The sequence below is a fragment of the Corapipo altera genome, unplaced genomic scaffold, assembly GCF_003945725.1.
Source record: "Corapipo altera isolate COAL_440 unplaced genomic scaffold, ASM394572v1 23, whole genome shotgun sequence".
Classification (NCBI taxonomy): domain Eukaryota; kingdom Metazoa; phylum Chordata; class Aves; order Passeriformes; family Pipridae; genus Corapipo; species Corapipo altera.
In genome coordinates this window covers 7,783,498-7,797,176 of record NW_020884878.1, presented here as the reverse complement: position 1 = coordinate 7,797,176, position 13,679 = coordinate 7,783,498, and the positions used below count along the sequence as shown (strand labels likewise).

The 13,679-nt window shown below is 38.7% G+C and overlaps 1 protein-coding gene across 4 annotated transcripts in view; it reads right to left on the bottom strand.

The window, feature by feature from the left end:
* Nucleotides 1-13,679, bottom strand: part of SETD3 (SET domain containing 3, actin histidine methyltransferase) — a 65,625-nt gene that overhangs the window by 34,935 nt on the left and 17,011 nt on the right. For all 4 annotated transcript variants that reach the window (XR_003526704.1, XM_027637660.1, XM_027637661.1 and 1 more), the window contains 2 exons: nucleotides 4,003-4,112; nucleotides 2,326-2,418 (listed from right to left, as the gene is read on the bottom strand). Coding sequence is in view for 3 of the 4 variants with exons in the window: in XM_027637660.1 (XP_027493461.1) it covers nucleotides 2,326-2,418; nucleotides 4,003-4,105 (196 nt within the window). In the remaining variant the exon portion in view is untranslated. Of the gene's footprint in view, nucleotides 1-2,325; nucleotides 2,419-4,002; nucleotides 4,113-13,679 lie in introns of those variants that run through there.

Here is a 13,679-nt window from a genome sequence, read left to right as displayed (position 1 = left end):
TTTTAGATTAAAAGGATTTTAAGAAAGGAGCATTAATGTATTTAAAATATCCCCTGCCTCCTGCCTCCAAATTTTGCATTTCAAGCCCCAGAACCAATTAAATCTGCAGTTACCTTAGAAGTGCAATTATCATCTAAAACTATAGTCTTTGATGATGCAGTATAAAAATTCAACATTGATAAAGTATTTTTTGGAATGTAACGACCTCACAAATCTAGAAGACTAGTTGCATAGTTTCTACAGACCTTGGCAAGTGTTTATACGGTCCAAGACTTTCCTTTTGATTTCCAACTTTTACTACTGTATAAGGCTACTGCAAGCTTTTAACACCCAGTTTCTATTTGGGGCCATTCTGTAAGCATCTTTGAAATTCTGCCTCTGTTCCTCATATACAATGTGGTCCAAATTAAAGAGAGGATCAGGTCCTTTAAATTTAAGCACTATTGAAGAACAAGTTGTTTCTATATTGAACAAAATATAGCTATCCTATATAGAAGAAAATCTATATTGAAAAATTATTTAATATTTTCCTGATGAGTCAAACAAGGAAAATTTTAGAAATTAAAAATACTCAGTTTTCAAATTGTTTTCTATACTGAAAATTATTTTAGTTGATGTTCTGCAACCCAATATTCTAGTCAAGAAAAGCAAAAAGTATGACACTTTTGGCAAAATACACTAATTTGTACATCTCAGAGTTCCCAACAGGAATTGATACTTCCTCTGATAATTGTCTAAAGCCTTTATTGAATTCGAAAACTGCATAGTATTACTGTGTTCCACTAAAAAATAGTTTTGAAAGACACCATATTTTCACACTCACTATGTACATAAAAATGTTACATTAAAAGACAATTGTATGTCAACATTGTAGTGCTTAGTAGGCTTTGCATCTTTCAGGGAAAAAAATACGCTCTATTAACAAAATACTATTAACTAATTCTACCATCTCTGCCAGCAGCCATTTTCCCCATGGATGGTTTGATCTTTCTGGTGCAGAAGAAAGATACAGCGAGCAGGCCAACCCCAATGCTAACTCTGCTCTTACAAACCCAAACTATGATTTACCATAACACATGTATTACATCAAAGAAACTTGGACATGTACCATAAGTTTATAGAAGCCATGGCACAGTAAAAAAACGGATCAAGTTCATCTCTACACCACTACAGGATGCAGTCACTCAAACAGTACCATTTATTCTTCCATATGCCCTCTGCCAATAACTGATGTTCAGAGGTTTTTAAATCCTTTCATGAAGTAAGATTTTTATGCATCAGTTAAAATATATTAAAACAGTGTGAAAGGGAAATTTCAAGCCTCTTAAGTACTTGCTTTATTAAGTAATGCCATGAATCAGTCAAGCTCCACTTATATGCAGCCTGGCTTTTTTGTTGTTACTGTATAAACACCAGAGAAGAAAATATTGTTTCAGGACTTTTCAGGTATGTCCAACCCGAATCTATTCATCGCAAGGTTAAAAAGACATTTCTCAGCCATGAAAACACACCAGTCATAAAAGAGGTTAATTTTACTAAAATTACATGAAAAGCCTTTTCTAAAGTATGCCTCCAAATACAGACAAAAATAATATGAAAAAAAAAAAAGTATCATCAACACCAAGCTGTAGCAGATCATACTGGAAGAAAACTGTACTAGTCTGAAAAATAAGTATATCTTAAATTTAGGAAAGTTGGCAATAAAACTCCATGTTAGCTGTGGCATAATAAGCATTTCTTTATTTTAATTATGTGCTTGATTTACAGGAGATATGATGTATTTATTTTGTGCATTTACATATTTTTGTCATCACTTAATGTCACAATGTTGTATTGCTGAAACTGTTTCAACATTCAGTAAAGTCTTGATGTAAGAATAAAATAGTTACAAAATTAAATTCAGAATGCCCAGATTTATAGAGGCAGAGCAGCAGACTAGGCAATCAGGAATCAAAGAGGCTTATTGTTCTCTGAGGACTTTTACTTCTAGTCCTTCACATTGTCTTATCACAATCTCAAGCTCCTTTTTTTACTTAGAATTCTCACAGGATCACCTGTCTGTGACAATCATTCAGAATTCTGAGTATTAAAATGGTTAATGCCAGTGGTCATGCCCACCAGAACATTTCAGAAACACTTGCAAGTGTAAAAAAGCAACTGCATGTCAGAGAGTAAAGATTTCTTTTTTGACACAAAATAATAGGATTGCATAATATTTATATAACAACGGCAAGACAAAGAACATTCCATTTTCCTGTTAACAGACAATTCTTTAGGCAAATCAATACTCAGAACCATTGTCATCTTACAGTCTTTCACCTTTACCTTTTTGCTTTTTGCGAATTTTCTCAACAAGTGAACGGATCTGTACATATTCTTCCCATTCCTTTCCAGGACCTGGGGGAGGACTGCTGCATTCTGGAAGTAAAAACGCCAAATAAAAATGTTTTCTTTAATAAAGTAGATTCTATCATTTTAACATCAGAGTTATGGCTTCACAGCAACTTAACTGAACTGCAGTACTACTTGTCCTTCAAATATGTTTACATGGCAAATAAAATGATCTCCACTGTTAAAAACATCCCATTATATGACAGGTTAGTAATTCAGGTTTTTGAAATTTTCATAGTATAACTTACCTGAAGTTATTTAATTTTTAATATTCTTTACGACATAAGAAAGAGCAAATGTCTAAAAAGTTAGGAAGAAAAAAAGGTAAACAACCAGGCTATTAAGTAGATAGTATCCCAAATAAGACAAACAACAAAAAAAGTCTCTGTTTTCAATAATTCAAGCAAAGCATTCTGTTTACATTAGCCTGCTTGCCATCACTCTTGCTGTAATGAAAGCAGACAACAATAGCACAGAGCTTACCTTAAGTAATTGAGAAATTTGCTGGTACATACATTTGACCTGCCTAGTCAATACTGTTTTCACAGATGCATTGATACTGGAAGGACAAGCAAAGGAACACAAAGCCATGCTTTAGCTTTAGATAACATCCACAGTGTCTCTGCCAATATTCTAAATGCCAAGTGTGTGGATTTCTTGATCTAAGTCATGTAAATCCAAGTGGACAGCTGAAGATTACCTTGTTCAACCGATTTGAAAAATCTTAGCACTGATAAAATATGGAAGCTTGACAAAAAGAACAGCTGATACTTGTCTTTGCTTAGCAAATTAGATCTATGTTTTATTTTTGGTAGCAAAGCAGAGGCCAATGATAGCATAAGCATCAAACTGCTTTGACAACTCCTTGTCTTCTCTTTGTGAGCAATGCTAAGAAAAATTCCAGTTTTTCTAAAGCAACATTTAGTTGTGTCCAGGATATTAAAATCTGGAGTTGTGTTTCAAAAAGAAACGTAGCTCAGCAGAGTTGCTAATGACAGTAGAAAGAGTGAACAGTATTTTAGCATCATCATATGAAATTACTCTCTGCTTTTCATCTTTACTAGAAATACTGGATGAGTTCCAATTTCCCCAACAAGTGAAACAAATCTTTGGTCTATACACAAGAACTAAGCACCACAAAAAGTGACAAAAATATCTGTGCAGTTGAACTGAGTTGTATCGCTGCTTCACAGTTAATTTCTCTACTCTAATATCAGTTCAAAGTACTGTTCAAATGATAAATGGAAATAGTGCCATTCTTGAGGTCTACAAGAAAAAACATTTTTGATAAAGCTTCAGTGTCAAGTTATCTAGTTTTTTAAAAATCTAATCTCACCCAGTATTTATACTTGTGTTGAGATGTAAAGCCAAAAGCTGCCACAAATATGGTATGTCCAATACATACACATTTAAATAAGCCAGTAATGGTATATACTAACAGAGACAGTTCAGTATGTATCTCAGAGTATCTGTCTTAATTTAGGCACTCTGAAATAGCAAGCTCAGCCACTTAAAGAAAATGAATATAACTCACTGGCTTCAGCAAGAGAATGTTTTTGAGTGGTTTGCACACCATCCCTTTTCCCAGAAAAGCATAAAAACAAAACTTACTTTGCAATAACTCACTAATTAGATTCAACATTTCCTTTGGAGATACTGTTGCTGTGGCTCCTGTACCCGACTTCTGAGTTTTTACTCGGCTCTTCTTCCCCATCTTCCAACTAAAAGAGATTAAGAAGCACAGTGTCACCAATTACTATGAAACAAAATATGATAAATATGAATGGACAAGATCTTCTCTTATTAGTCACTTATAAAAAAAAAAAAAGATGAGGAGTTGTTTCTTGCACAGGTATATGTGCAATTATTATTTGTATGGTCTGAATGTAAGAGCCATACAGTGCAATTCAAAGCAATATTTCATGTAGTTGCACATTAATTACTTCAGGATAATTAGAAAGTAGAAATCTTAGAGAGAAAAAAATTACTCAAAACTTGTGCAAATTCATTAGTTTTGAAAAATATTATGGATTCCAAAGTATTCATCCAACATAAAACCAGGTTATTTTATATCATCAGTTGCACGATAGACATCAGCTAAATTAGTATTTTGACTGCACAACAGCAGTAATTCAAAATGAATCAAAAATAAAGTATCTCATTTCAAAATAAAATCAAAATACCATATGTATATCTTTGCAGCAGCTTCTTGGGGTTCAACACAAATAGTTAAGAAAAACCTGTTTTCAGTTCCCACAGTAAATAGGACATCATCCTAGGCTTGTTTTCCAATATTCAGAGCCCCTTGTTCTCGTGGAGGACTTAAATCACACAACACCTCCCTGGAACATCAGCACAAGTAGGGTGTGAAATATCCAGGGAATTTCTGACATGCACTGGGAGAAGTTTCTGATGCTGGCAGTGAACAGCCTTCTAGGGGAGGGGTTGTGCAGGATCCAGTGCTCATGAACAAGGAAGAACTGCTCATGCATAAGACAGCCAACAGCTGCCTTGGATGCAGTAACTGTGAAATTGTAGTGTAAGTCTTGAGGAAAGAAAGGAAGGAAAGCAGCAGAGTACAGACTCTGGACTCACAGTAGATAAAGCTGGGGATTGCTCAGGGAATGAATGGTAAGCAAAATGCCCTGGGAAGCCACAAAGGAGCCCATGACAGCCAGTCATCTTCTTGAACTCTCTTCTCTGAGCACAAAAATAAGCCTTCCCAACATGCAAGAAAATCAGCAGGCACTGCAGGAAGCCAGCTGACTGTGCACAGGACTTCTCACTGACAGAGCTCAAATGAAACAGAAATATATGTACAGGGGAAGTGGGGACAGGCAGCTGGAGGAGAATACAGATGCACTGTCTGGGTAAGCAGAAACTGAAGCAGGGAGGCCAAAGTTTGTCTGGAACCGATACTGAAGAGGGATGTGAAAGGCAAGAAAAAACACTTCTACCATGAGCAGAAGACAGACTAGGGAAAGTGTAATTCAGCTGCTAGACTGGGAAACAACCTAGTGATGAAAGGTACAGAAGAAGCTGAGGTACTCAACACCATGGTCTTTACCAGCAAGATCTGCTATCAGGTTTCCCAGGTTTCTGCATCTAGTAGCAAAGTTTGAGGGAGAGGAGCTATCAAATCTGAAGACTATCTAGGTAACCTGGACCTATGTAGGACCAGATGGCAAACATACAAAGCACTGAGAAAGCTAGTTGATGTCTCTGGAAGGTTGCTGGCTACCATCTTTGGAAAGTCATGGTAACTGCCTATGACAGGGAACAGGTAACTTAAAAACAAACAAACAAGATCCAACCTAAAAGCAAGGTGGAGGCAGGAGAGGATAAAGGATCCAGGGAACTAGATAGTAGTGAGTCTCACCTCGTTTGCTGTAAAAAATGTAGAGTGAGTCCTAAAAGCAAACTATTTCCAGGCATGATGGACATAAATGTGACTGGAATTAGACAACAAACTTCTAAAAGCAAACCCTGTACAACCAACCTGACTGCCTTAAGCAGAAACTGGTGGCTTTGTGGACCAGGGAGAATTGGTGGTCAACAGTGCTTTGACTTAAGCAAGGTTTTTAACACTATCTTCCATAGCACCCCGGTTGTCAAACTGAGGAGATGTGAACTGAACAGGTAGGCAAAAACATTTCTTGGACCATGAAGTTTAAAGCGGTATTGTAAATAATTCTAAATGCCAACTGGTTAGATGCAGTATTCCTCAGTGGTTGATACTGGCCAACATGATCAGATTTGGATGCTAGGACAGAAAGCAGCCTCAGCAAATTATGGGGAAAGCAGTCAACATGTTGGAGGGGAGGGCCACCATTCAGAAGGACCTCAGCTGATTGGAGGAAGAAGTAAACAGTAACTTTGTTAAGTTAAACAAAGACAAATGTAAAATATCCTGCATTTGGGAAGGAAAAGATCCCATACAGCTTTATTGCTACAGACCGGACTGGCAGCAGCTCTGCAGAAAAGGATTTGGAAATAGTACCTTAGGAGACAGCAAGTTCAAGCCAGCAGTGCACCCTAAAATCAGTGAAAACTAACTGTAGTTTGAGCTGCATAAGCAAGAGCACAAGGCCAAGCAAACAGCAGGCCAAGGGAAGCAATTATTCCCTTCTGCTTGGCATTCGTAAGGCCATGTTTAGAATACTGCAGTTTTAGGCCATGCTGCACAAGAGGTACTGGCAAACTGGAGCAAATTCAGAGGAAAGCCACTAAAATAGTAAAAGGGCTGACACATGACATGAAAGACATTGTGAGGGAGTTCAGTTTGGTCAGCCTGGAGAAGAAAAGGAGCCCACTACTGCTTTCACCTATGTGACAGGGAGTTATACAACAGGTAGAGGCAGATTATTCTCAGGGAAACACAGTGAAAGCTCAACAAGCAACAGATTCAATGCTCCAAGGGAAATTCCAAATAGATATAAGGAAAATCCTCACCATGAGGGTAGCTGAGCACTGAACAGGATGGAGATTTAACAGCATCTCCAAGCAACCTTGGAGATTTTTGAAATTTGACTCAGTAAGGCCCTAAGCAACCTGATCTAACTTTGAAGTTAAAGCAGAAAATTAAGCCTCTCAATCTCCAGAGGTCCCTTCCCATCAACATTTTACTGCAACTACATTCTACATGTTACTGCAACTGAAATTTTCACCCATATAAGGGCAGCCTAAGTAGTCTATATTGGTAAATGATACCTTCCTGTACAGCATAGAAGATTCTATGTCCAATTACTTTGCAGTGAGAGGAGAGTCAAGACACATTCAGGTAACTCTGGAAAAATTTCAACTGTCTGTCTAAGTCATCAAGATCACCTCAGCCAGAGCAGCTTTAAGTTATCACATACTGCACAATAAAATCCATAAAAATGCTAAAAATTACCGTACAGAAGTAGTACTTCAGATTCCGGGTGTTCTGTATATATAAGAGGGATCCTTTTATTCTTGGTCAGTGCAGTTTCCTCTCATCCTCTATCAAAAAGTTTTGGTCTTTAGTAGCTCATATTAATACTGGAATGTATTCACAGAATCAAATCGGTTGGAAAAGACCTCTCAGATCATCAAGTCCAACCCTTGATTCAACACTGCCATGGTTACCAGACCATGGCACTAAGTGCCACATCCAGTCTCATCTTAAAAACCTCCAGGGATGGTGAATCCACCACTTCCCTGGGCAGCTCATTCCAATGTCTGATTACTCTCTCTGTAAAAAATTTCTTGTTAATATCCAACCTAAACCTTCCCAGCAGAGCTTAAGACCATGCCCTCGTGTTCCACTGCTGGTTGCCTGGGAGAAGAAGCCAACCCCCACATGCCTACAGCCTCCTTTCATGTAGTTGTAGAGAGTGATGAGGTTTCCCCTGAGCCTCCTCTTTTCCAGGCTAAACCCCAGCTCCCTCAGCCTCTCCTCAGAGAGAGTGCTTGAGTCCCTTCACCAGCCTCGCTGTCCAAGCCATGGGCTGCCAGCTTTTTCAGGAGTATGCTGGGGGAGACAGTGTTCAAGGTTTTGCTGAAGTCCAGATAGACCACATCCACAGCCTTCCCCTCATCCACCAGGCGCATCATCTGATCATAAAAGGAGATCAGGTTGGTCAGACAGGACCTGCCCTTCCTAAACACTGGGCTGGCTGGGTCTGATCCCTTGTCCATCCTGTATGTGTTGTCTGATTGCGCTTAGGATGATCTGCCCCACAACACTGAGGTCAGGTTGACAGGCCTGCAGTTTCCCCAGTTCTCCTTGCAGCCCCTTCTTATGGATGGGCGTGACATTTGCCAGCTTCTAATCATCTGGGACCTCCCCAGCAAGCCAGGACTGTTGGTAAATGATGGAGAGTGGCTTGCCAAGCTTTTCTACCAGCTGCCTCATCACCCTAGGATGGATCCCATCTGGTCCCACAGACTTATGAGTATCCAAGTGGCTCAGCAGGTCGCTGTTTCCTCCTGGATTATAGGGGGGCTATTCGGCTTCCCGTCTGTCTACCAGCTCTGGAGGCCAGTTGCCCTGAGGACAACCTGTCTTACTGTTGAAAGCTGAGGCAAAGAAGGTGTTAAGTATCTCAGCCTTTTCCTCATCTTTGGTGACTATGTTCCCCCCCATGTCCAACAAAGAAAGGAGGTTTGCCTTGCCCCTCCTTTTGCTATTGATGTATCTGTAGAAGGACTTCTTGTTATGCCTAGCAAAAGTGGCTAGATTGAGTTCAAGTTGTGCCTTTGTCTCTCTAATTTTTTTTCTACATGACCTAACTATATTCCTAGACTCTTCCTGAGTAGCCAGCCCTTTTTTCCATAGTCAGTGAGCTCTCTTTTTCCCCCCTAATTTCCTTTAAAATTTCCCTGTACAGCCAGGCCGGTCGTCTTCCCCGCCAGCTCACCTTTTGGCACACTGGGACAGCCTGCTCCTGTGCATTCAAGACTTGCTTCTTGAAGCAAGTCCATCCCTCCTGGACCCCTTTGTTTTCAAGGGTTGTTTCCCAAGGTACTCTCTGAACCAGTCTTCTGAGTAGGTCGAAATCTGCCCTGTGGAAGTCCAGGGTAGAAGTTTTATTGATGGCCCTCTTTGCATCCCTGAGTATTGAAAACTCTATCATTTCATGGTCCCTGTGCCCCAGACAGTCTCTGACCACCACATCTCCCACCAGCTCTATTCTGTGAACAGCAGGTCCAGCAGGGCCCCACCCCTGGTAGGCTCATTTACCAGCTGAAGCAGGAAATTATCCTCTACACACTCTAGGAGACTGCCTCTTCTCTGCCGTGTTGAGTTTCCAACAGACATCCAGCAGGTTAAAGTCACCCATGAGAACAAGGGCTGGCGATTTTGAGACATCTGTCAGTTGCTTGTAGAACAATTCATCACCCTCATCATCCTGGTTGGGTGGTCTGTAACAGACTCCCACCAGAATGTCAGCCTTGTTGGCCTTTCCCCTGATTCTGATTCACAGGCATTCAATCTTATCATTACTGATTCCAAGTTCTACAGAGCCAAGAGACTCTCTAACATATAGAGCCACCCCTCCACCTCTCCTACTCTGCCTGTCCCTTCTGAAGAGATTGTAGCCATCCATGGTAGCACTCCAGTCATGTGAGTCATCCCACCACATTCCCATGATGGCGACTACATCACAGCTTCCCTGCTGCACGATGGCTTCCAGTTCCTCTCGTGTGCATTGGTGTACATGCATTTCAGCTGGGCTGCTGATTTCACTTCTAACTCAGGTTTTCCTCCTTAGGCTCATCTCTGGAGAGCCTGGTTTCAACCCCTTCCCCCTTCAAACATAGTTTAAAGCCCTCTTGATCAGCCCCGACAATTTACAGGCTAGAGTCCTTTTGCCCTTGCTAGATAAATGAAGCTCATCTGACTCTAGCAGACTAGGTACCAGAGAATTTGCCCCGTGGTTGAGCAGCACCAACCCTTTAGCCACCTACTGATGAGTTTTCCTACTCCTCATTCATCCCTGCTACTGCAGGAACTGAGGCAAACACCACCTGCGCTCCTGTCCCATTAACTAATTGATCCAGCACCTTGAAGTCCTTAATTATTGACCAGCAGCTGAAAAATTCTAGTGGGAAAGGGACATAATCTGGCCACTTTCCTTTTCCATTAAAATTAGAGGGAACAAGAAAATGCCAAACCCAAAGCTTATTTTAAATATTAGCTTCGAACGATAAGGAAGCAAGTTAAGGTTAACATTGTTAACTTATTAATTCAAAATTAAAGGAGCTCAAAATTGACTGAAGAACAACACCCTATAAAAGGAAAAAAAAAACTAAGGCAAAACTATATGGTGTTTTCCAAAGGGAAGACAAACAAATCAGGACTTTCATCTTCCCATATTAAATACAGTGCAAGAACAAGAATACCCCTGAGTACATGGAGACTGTGAAGTCCTGGGGCACATCCACTTCCCCTGATTTTAGCGCCTGACAGATATCAGAGGCTCAAACAACCCAACTGTACTGCTTGACTTTATCAGTCCCCCTTGAGTTGCATAAATTCCTTTCCCAATACAGTTTCTATCATGAAAAACCCACACGTGCAGGCTGGTAAGGAGAAATCCCACAGTTTCAGTGTGGGAATCCCTGTCTGGTTACAACCCTTGAAGTTTGTGAATGAACACTAGGACATCCTCTGGAAAGCTGTTGCTCTACCACAAACAGTTACATTTGATATGAGATTTCTTAACACTTTTCAGTTCATATGAAGGAGCCAGTAACAATCATAATGAAATCCATGTTGAATTTGTAATAGTAGCAATTGAAAATAGCACCAGTATAAGTGGTCAACCTGCCATAATGGAGTGTGAGCAAAGATAAAGAATTCAAAGTTTATTTTCATCATCTTCCCTTTATACACTCTTTCCTTCTGTTTTTGGTTTTTTTTTTCCTCTTTACCCCCCCATAACTGTAAAAATATAAACAGCTCTTGGTCCACCTTCACAAAGACTTTATTTGCACATCACCTACTCACTTGAGTGTTCTCCTCCCTCATATGCCATCCTGCTACATTTATTTTAGACTCTTCTGCTCTTAAGAAAAATCAAGTCAGATGGGTCTGTCATGGATCCAACAGTAGGTTTTGAGATGGAGTCCAAAATCTTAAGGGCAAGAATAATGCAGTTCTGTATTGATTCACACAAATGGTTTTCTACATTCTCTCTAAGAACAATTCCTTGCATCTTTAGAATCATCACAAAATTAAAGCACTCACACATTGTATTTCATCTTAGAAGTTATAAACTTTGACATACAATTTATATCATGACGCTCAAAAATATTAAGATATATAGACTGAACAAATGAAATTATTTTGAAGGACTTTGGGTTCTCATTTCTAAGAATGAAGAAAGTTTATCAATCAATAAATTGGGGAAAAACAGTCTCAGCAAATGTTTTGTATATGCAATTACCAAAATACTGCAGGCTTTTTTCTTTACTTTTTTTTTAAGTTGTATTTAGAGAAAAAATCTGCTTGAAATATAAGCAACCATCAGTAGATTTATGAGAGAAAAAAAGAAAACTGCACACAGAGACATGAAAACTGCATTAAGCAGTCAGAACAACAATACAGCAATGCATGAAGCTGTTCAAGTATGGTACACAGCACTAAATTTTGAGTTTTTCCTTGTATGAAACATGTTAGTAGGGAGAATCTACTCTTGCAATGAAAGCATTGCCAAGAATTGCCTAAAGATAAAGCTGATTTTAGATTATGTGAACTTCAGCTTTGTCTTTGCACTACTATCATAGATGAATATTGTTACAGAGGCAAAAAGAAAAACATCCTTAGCTGAAATCTGCTCTACACAAGTAAAAAATTCAAAGCAAGATCTGTCCCAGCTACTATTAATACTCAGATAACAAACAGCAAACATACCACAGGAAAAAAAAAATGTTCAGTGAACACGACTCATTGGATTGATGGCACTGCAATCAGAAATGTATTTTTTCAGTAGGCTGCTACCAGTATATGAATGTGAAATAAGTTCTGTAAATATCTCTGCTCTCTCCTTTGATACATGTATCCTGTCTAACTATTGCTTCTTAGTCATCACAATTTCTAGAGAGGAAATTTTCTGCATGCATGATTAAATCAGCAAGTCTCTCTCACACAAAAAAAGCAAAACAAGCAGACTGATATCTTGAGATATCTTGTTAAGGAAGTATTTCCTTTTAAGGAATCATCCATCTTGATCAAAACTGTTCTTTTTTATCTAATTCCCAATCAGAAAACCAGGTTTCTACTTCCTACATACCCATCCTCATTCACTGCTCAGTTACATGAAACTGATACAACTATTTAAAATCTAATGCATCTGACAGCTGTATTGTGTAGCAAGAGCCATAATTTGAAAGGATTTGCTGCTATACATAGCTGTCTAGAAAATGTATTCCAAATACCAACACAGTGAAGTCTGTGTAGCATTAAAAAAAGAAATCACATTTTATAAAATATATGACCATAGATTATGAAAGTTTTTTCAAAATTTCTGAAAACAAACAGAAAGCATAATCTGATTTCACACTCAAAAAGAAAACAGTTTAATTGAGCAGTGCTCTGCTGTATTTAACCAGGAAATGAGTTATAACGATAGCAGGAGACCTAATATGGAGAAGAAAGTAAGTGCGGTTCCTTTGTGAACCTATGTTTTGTAAGTCAGTTCATGAAACAGATTTTAAAGTTAAATTTCAATTCTAAAAAAAATCCTGGAATTCCAAGAAGATTTGCATCTTCAGAAAAAAAAACAAAACAGTATTTTTTTAATTTTAAATAAAATTTCAGATACTAAGTATCTTTTTCTGCAAGTGACTAAAACTATTGTTTAGAAAGAAATAAAGTGAGCCCTATTCTCCACACAGCACCAAAAAGAAGGCAGTTTGCAGTACATGCACAACAACAGAAGCAATAAATACATATAAAATAGATATATATAAAATATAGCTGCACAACATGGAAAAAAACCAAAAAATCCTTCAGATGAACTGTAAACTTGATAAACATCTGAAGAAGCAGCAGTACATATTTCAGTGCAAAAGTGACTTGGATTTCTTTTTTTTTTTTTCCCCTTTTTGAGTTTGGTTTTCTGGTTGTCTTCTGGTGAACATTTCTTAAATACTATGCCATGTTTTCTTTTAAATGAACGTTGCTGAAAATTCCTGAAAGCATTCTGCAAAGAGCGAGTACACTGACAGCAGTGATGAATAAGCTTGGTAACACAGAACACAGCCACATTTCCAAATATAGTGTATCAGCTGGCTTGGCAAAAAGAACCATGCCAAAACTGGCAGTGAGCGGTGTAAATGATCCATCCCCTCTCTAATACTGCTATCTAAGTGCAGTTGTGTTGTGTCAGACTTTGAACTTGTTTCCCCATTGCACAGAAATAGTATTTTAATGAGCTGAAAAATATACCTCCTCTTGAGTTACAGCTTTAAAAAGTGAGCATGTTCACCCAACAGCTTTAGAAGGTAACCATGAGAAGCTTGCAGAAAAATCCCCAAAGTATTAAAGAACTGCCACCCAGTACATGTGTTTTTGTTTTTAAAAATACGACTGCTTCAGCATTTTATTTAAGAAAACTAATATCTATGGTATTAGAGAACTTGACTACATCACAGGAACACATTTCCTTATCGAAGCAATGCCAGGCTTGGATGACAAAATACAGATCTTCCCAAATAATACTTCAGAAAAAAATAATCCATTTAATCATTAGCAATCCCCCCAGCTTTACATATTCACATGCCAACCAAGGAGTTCACTGCAGCACTACCTAGAGCTG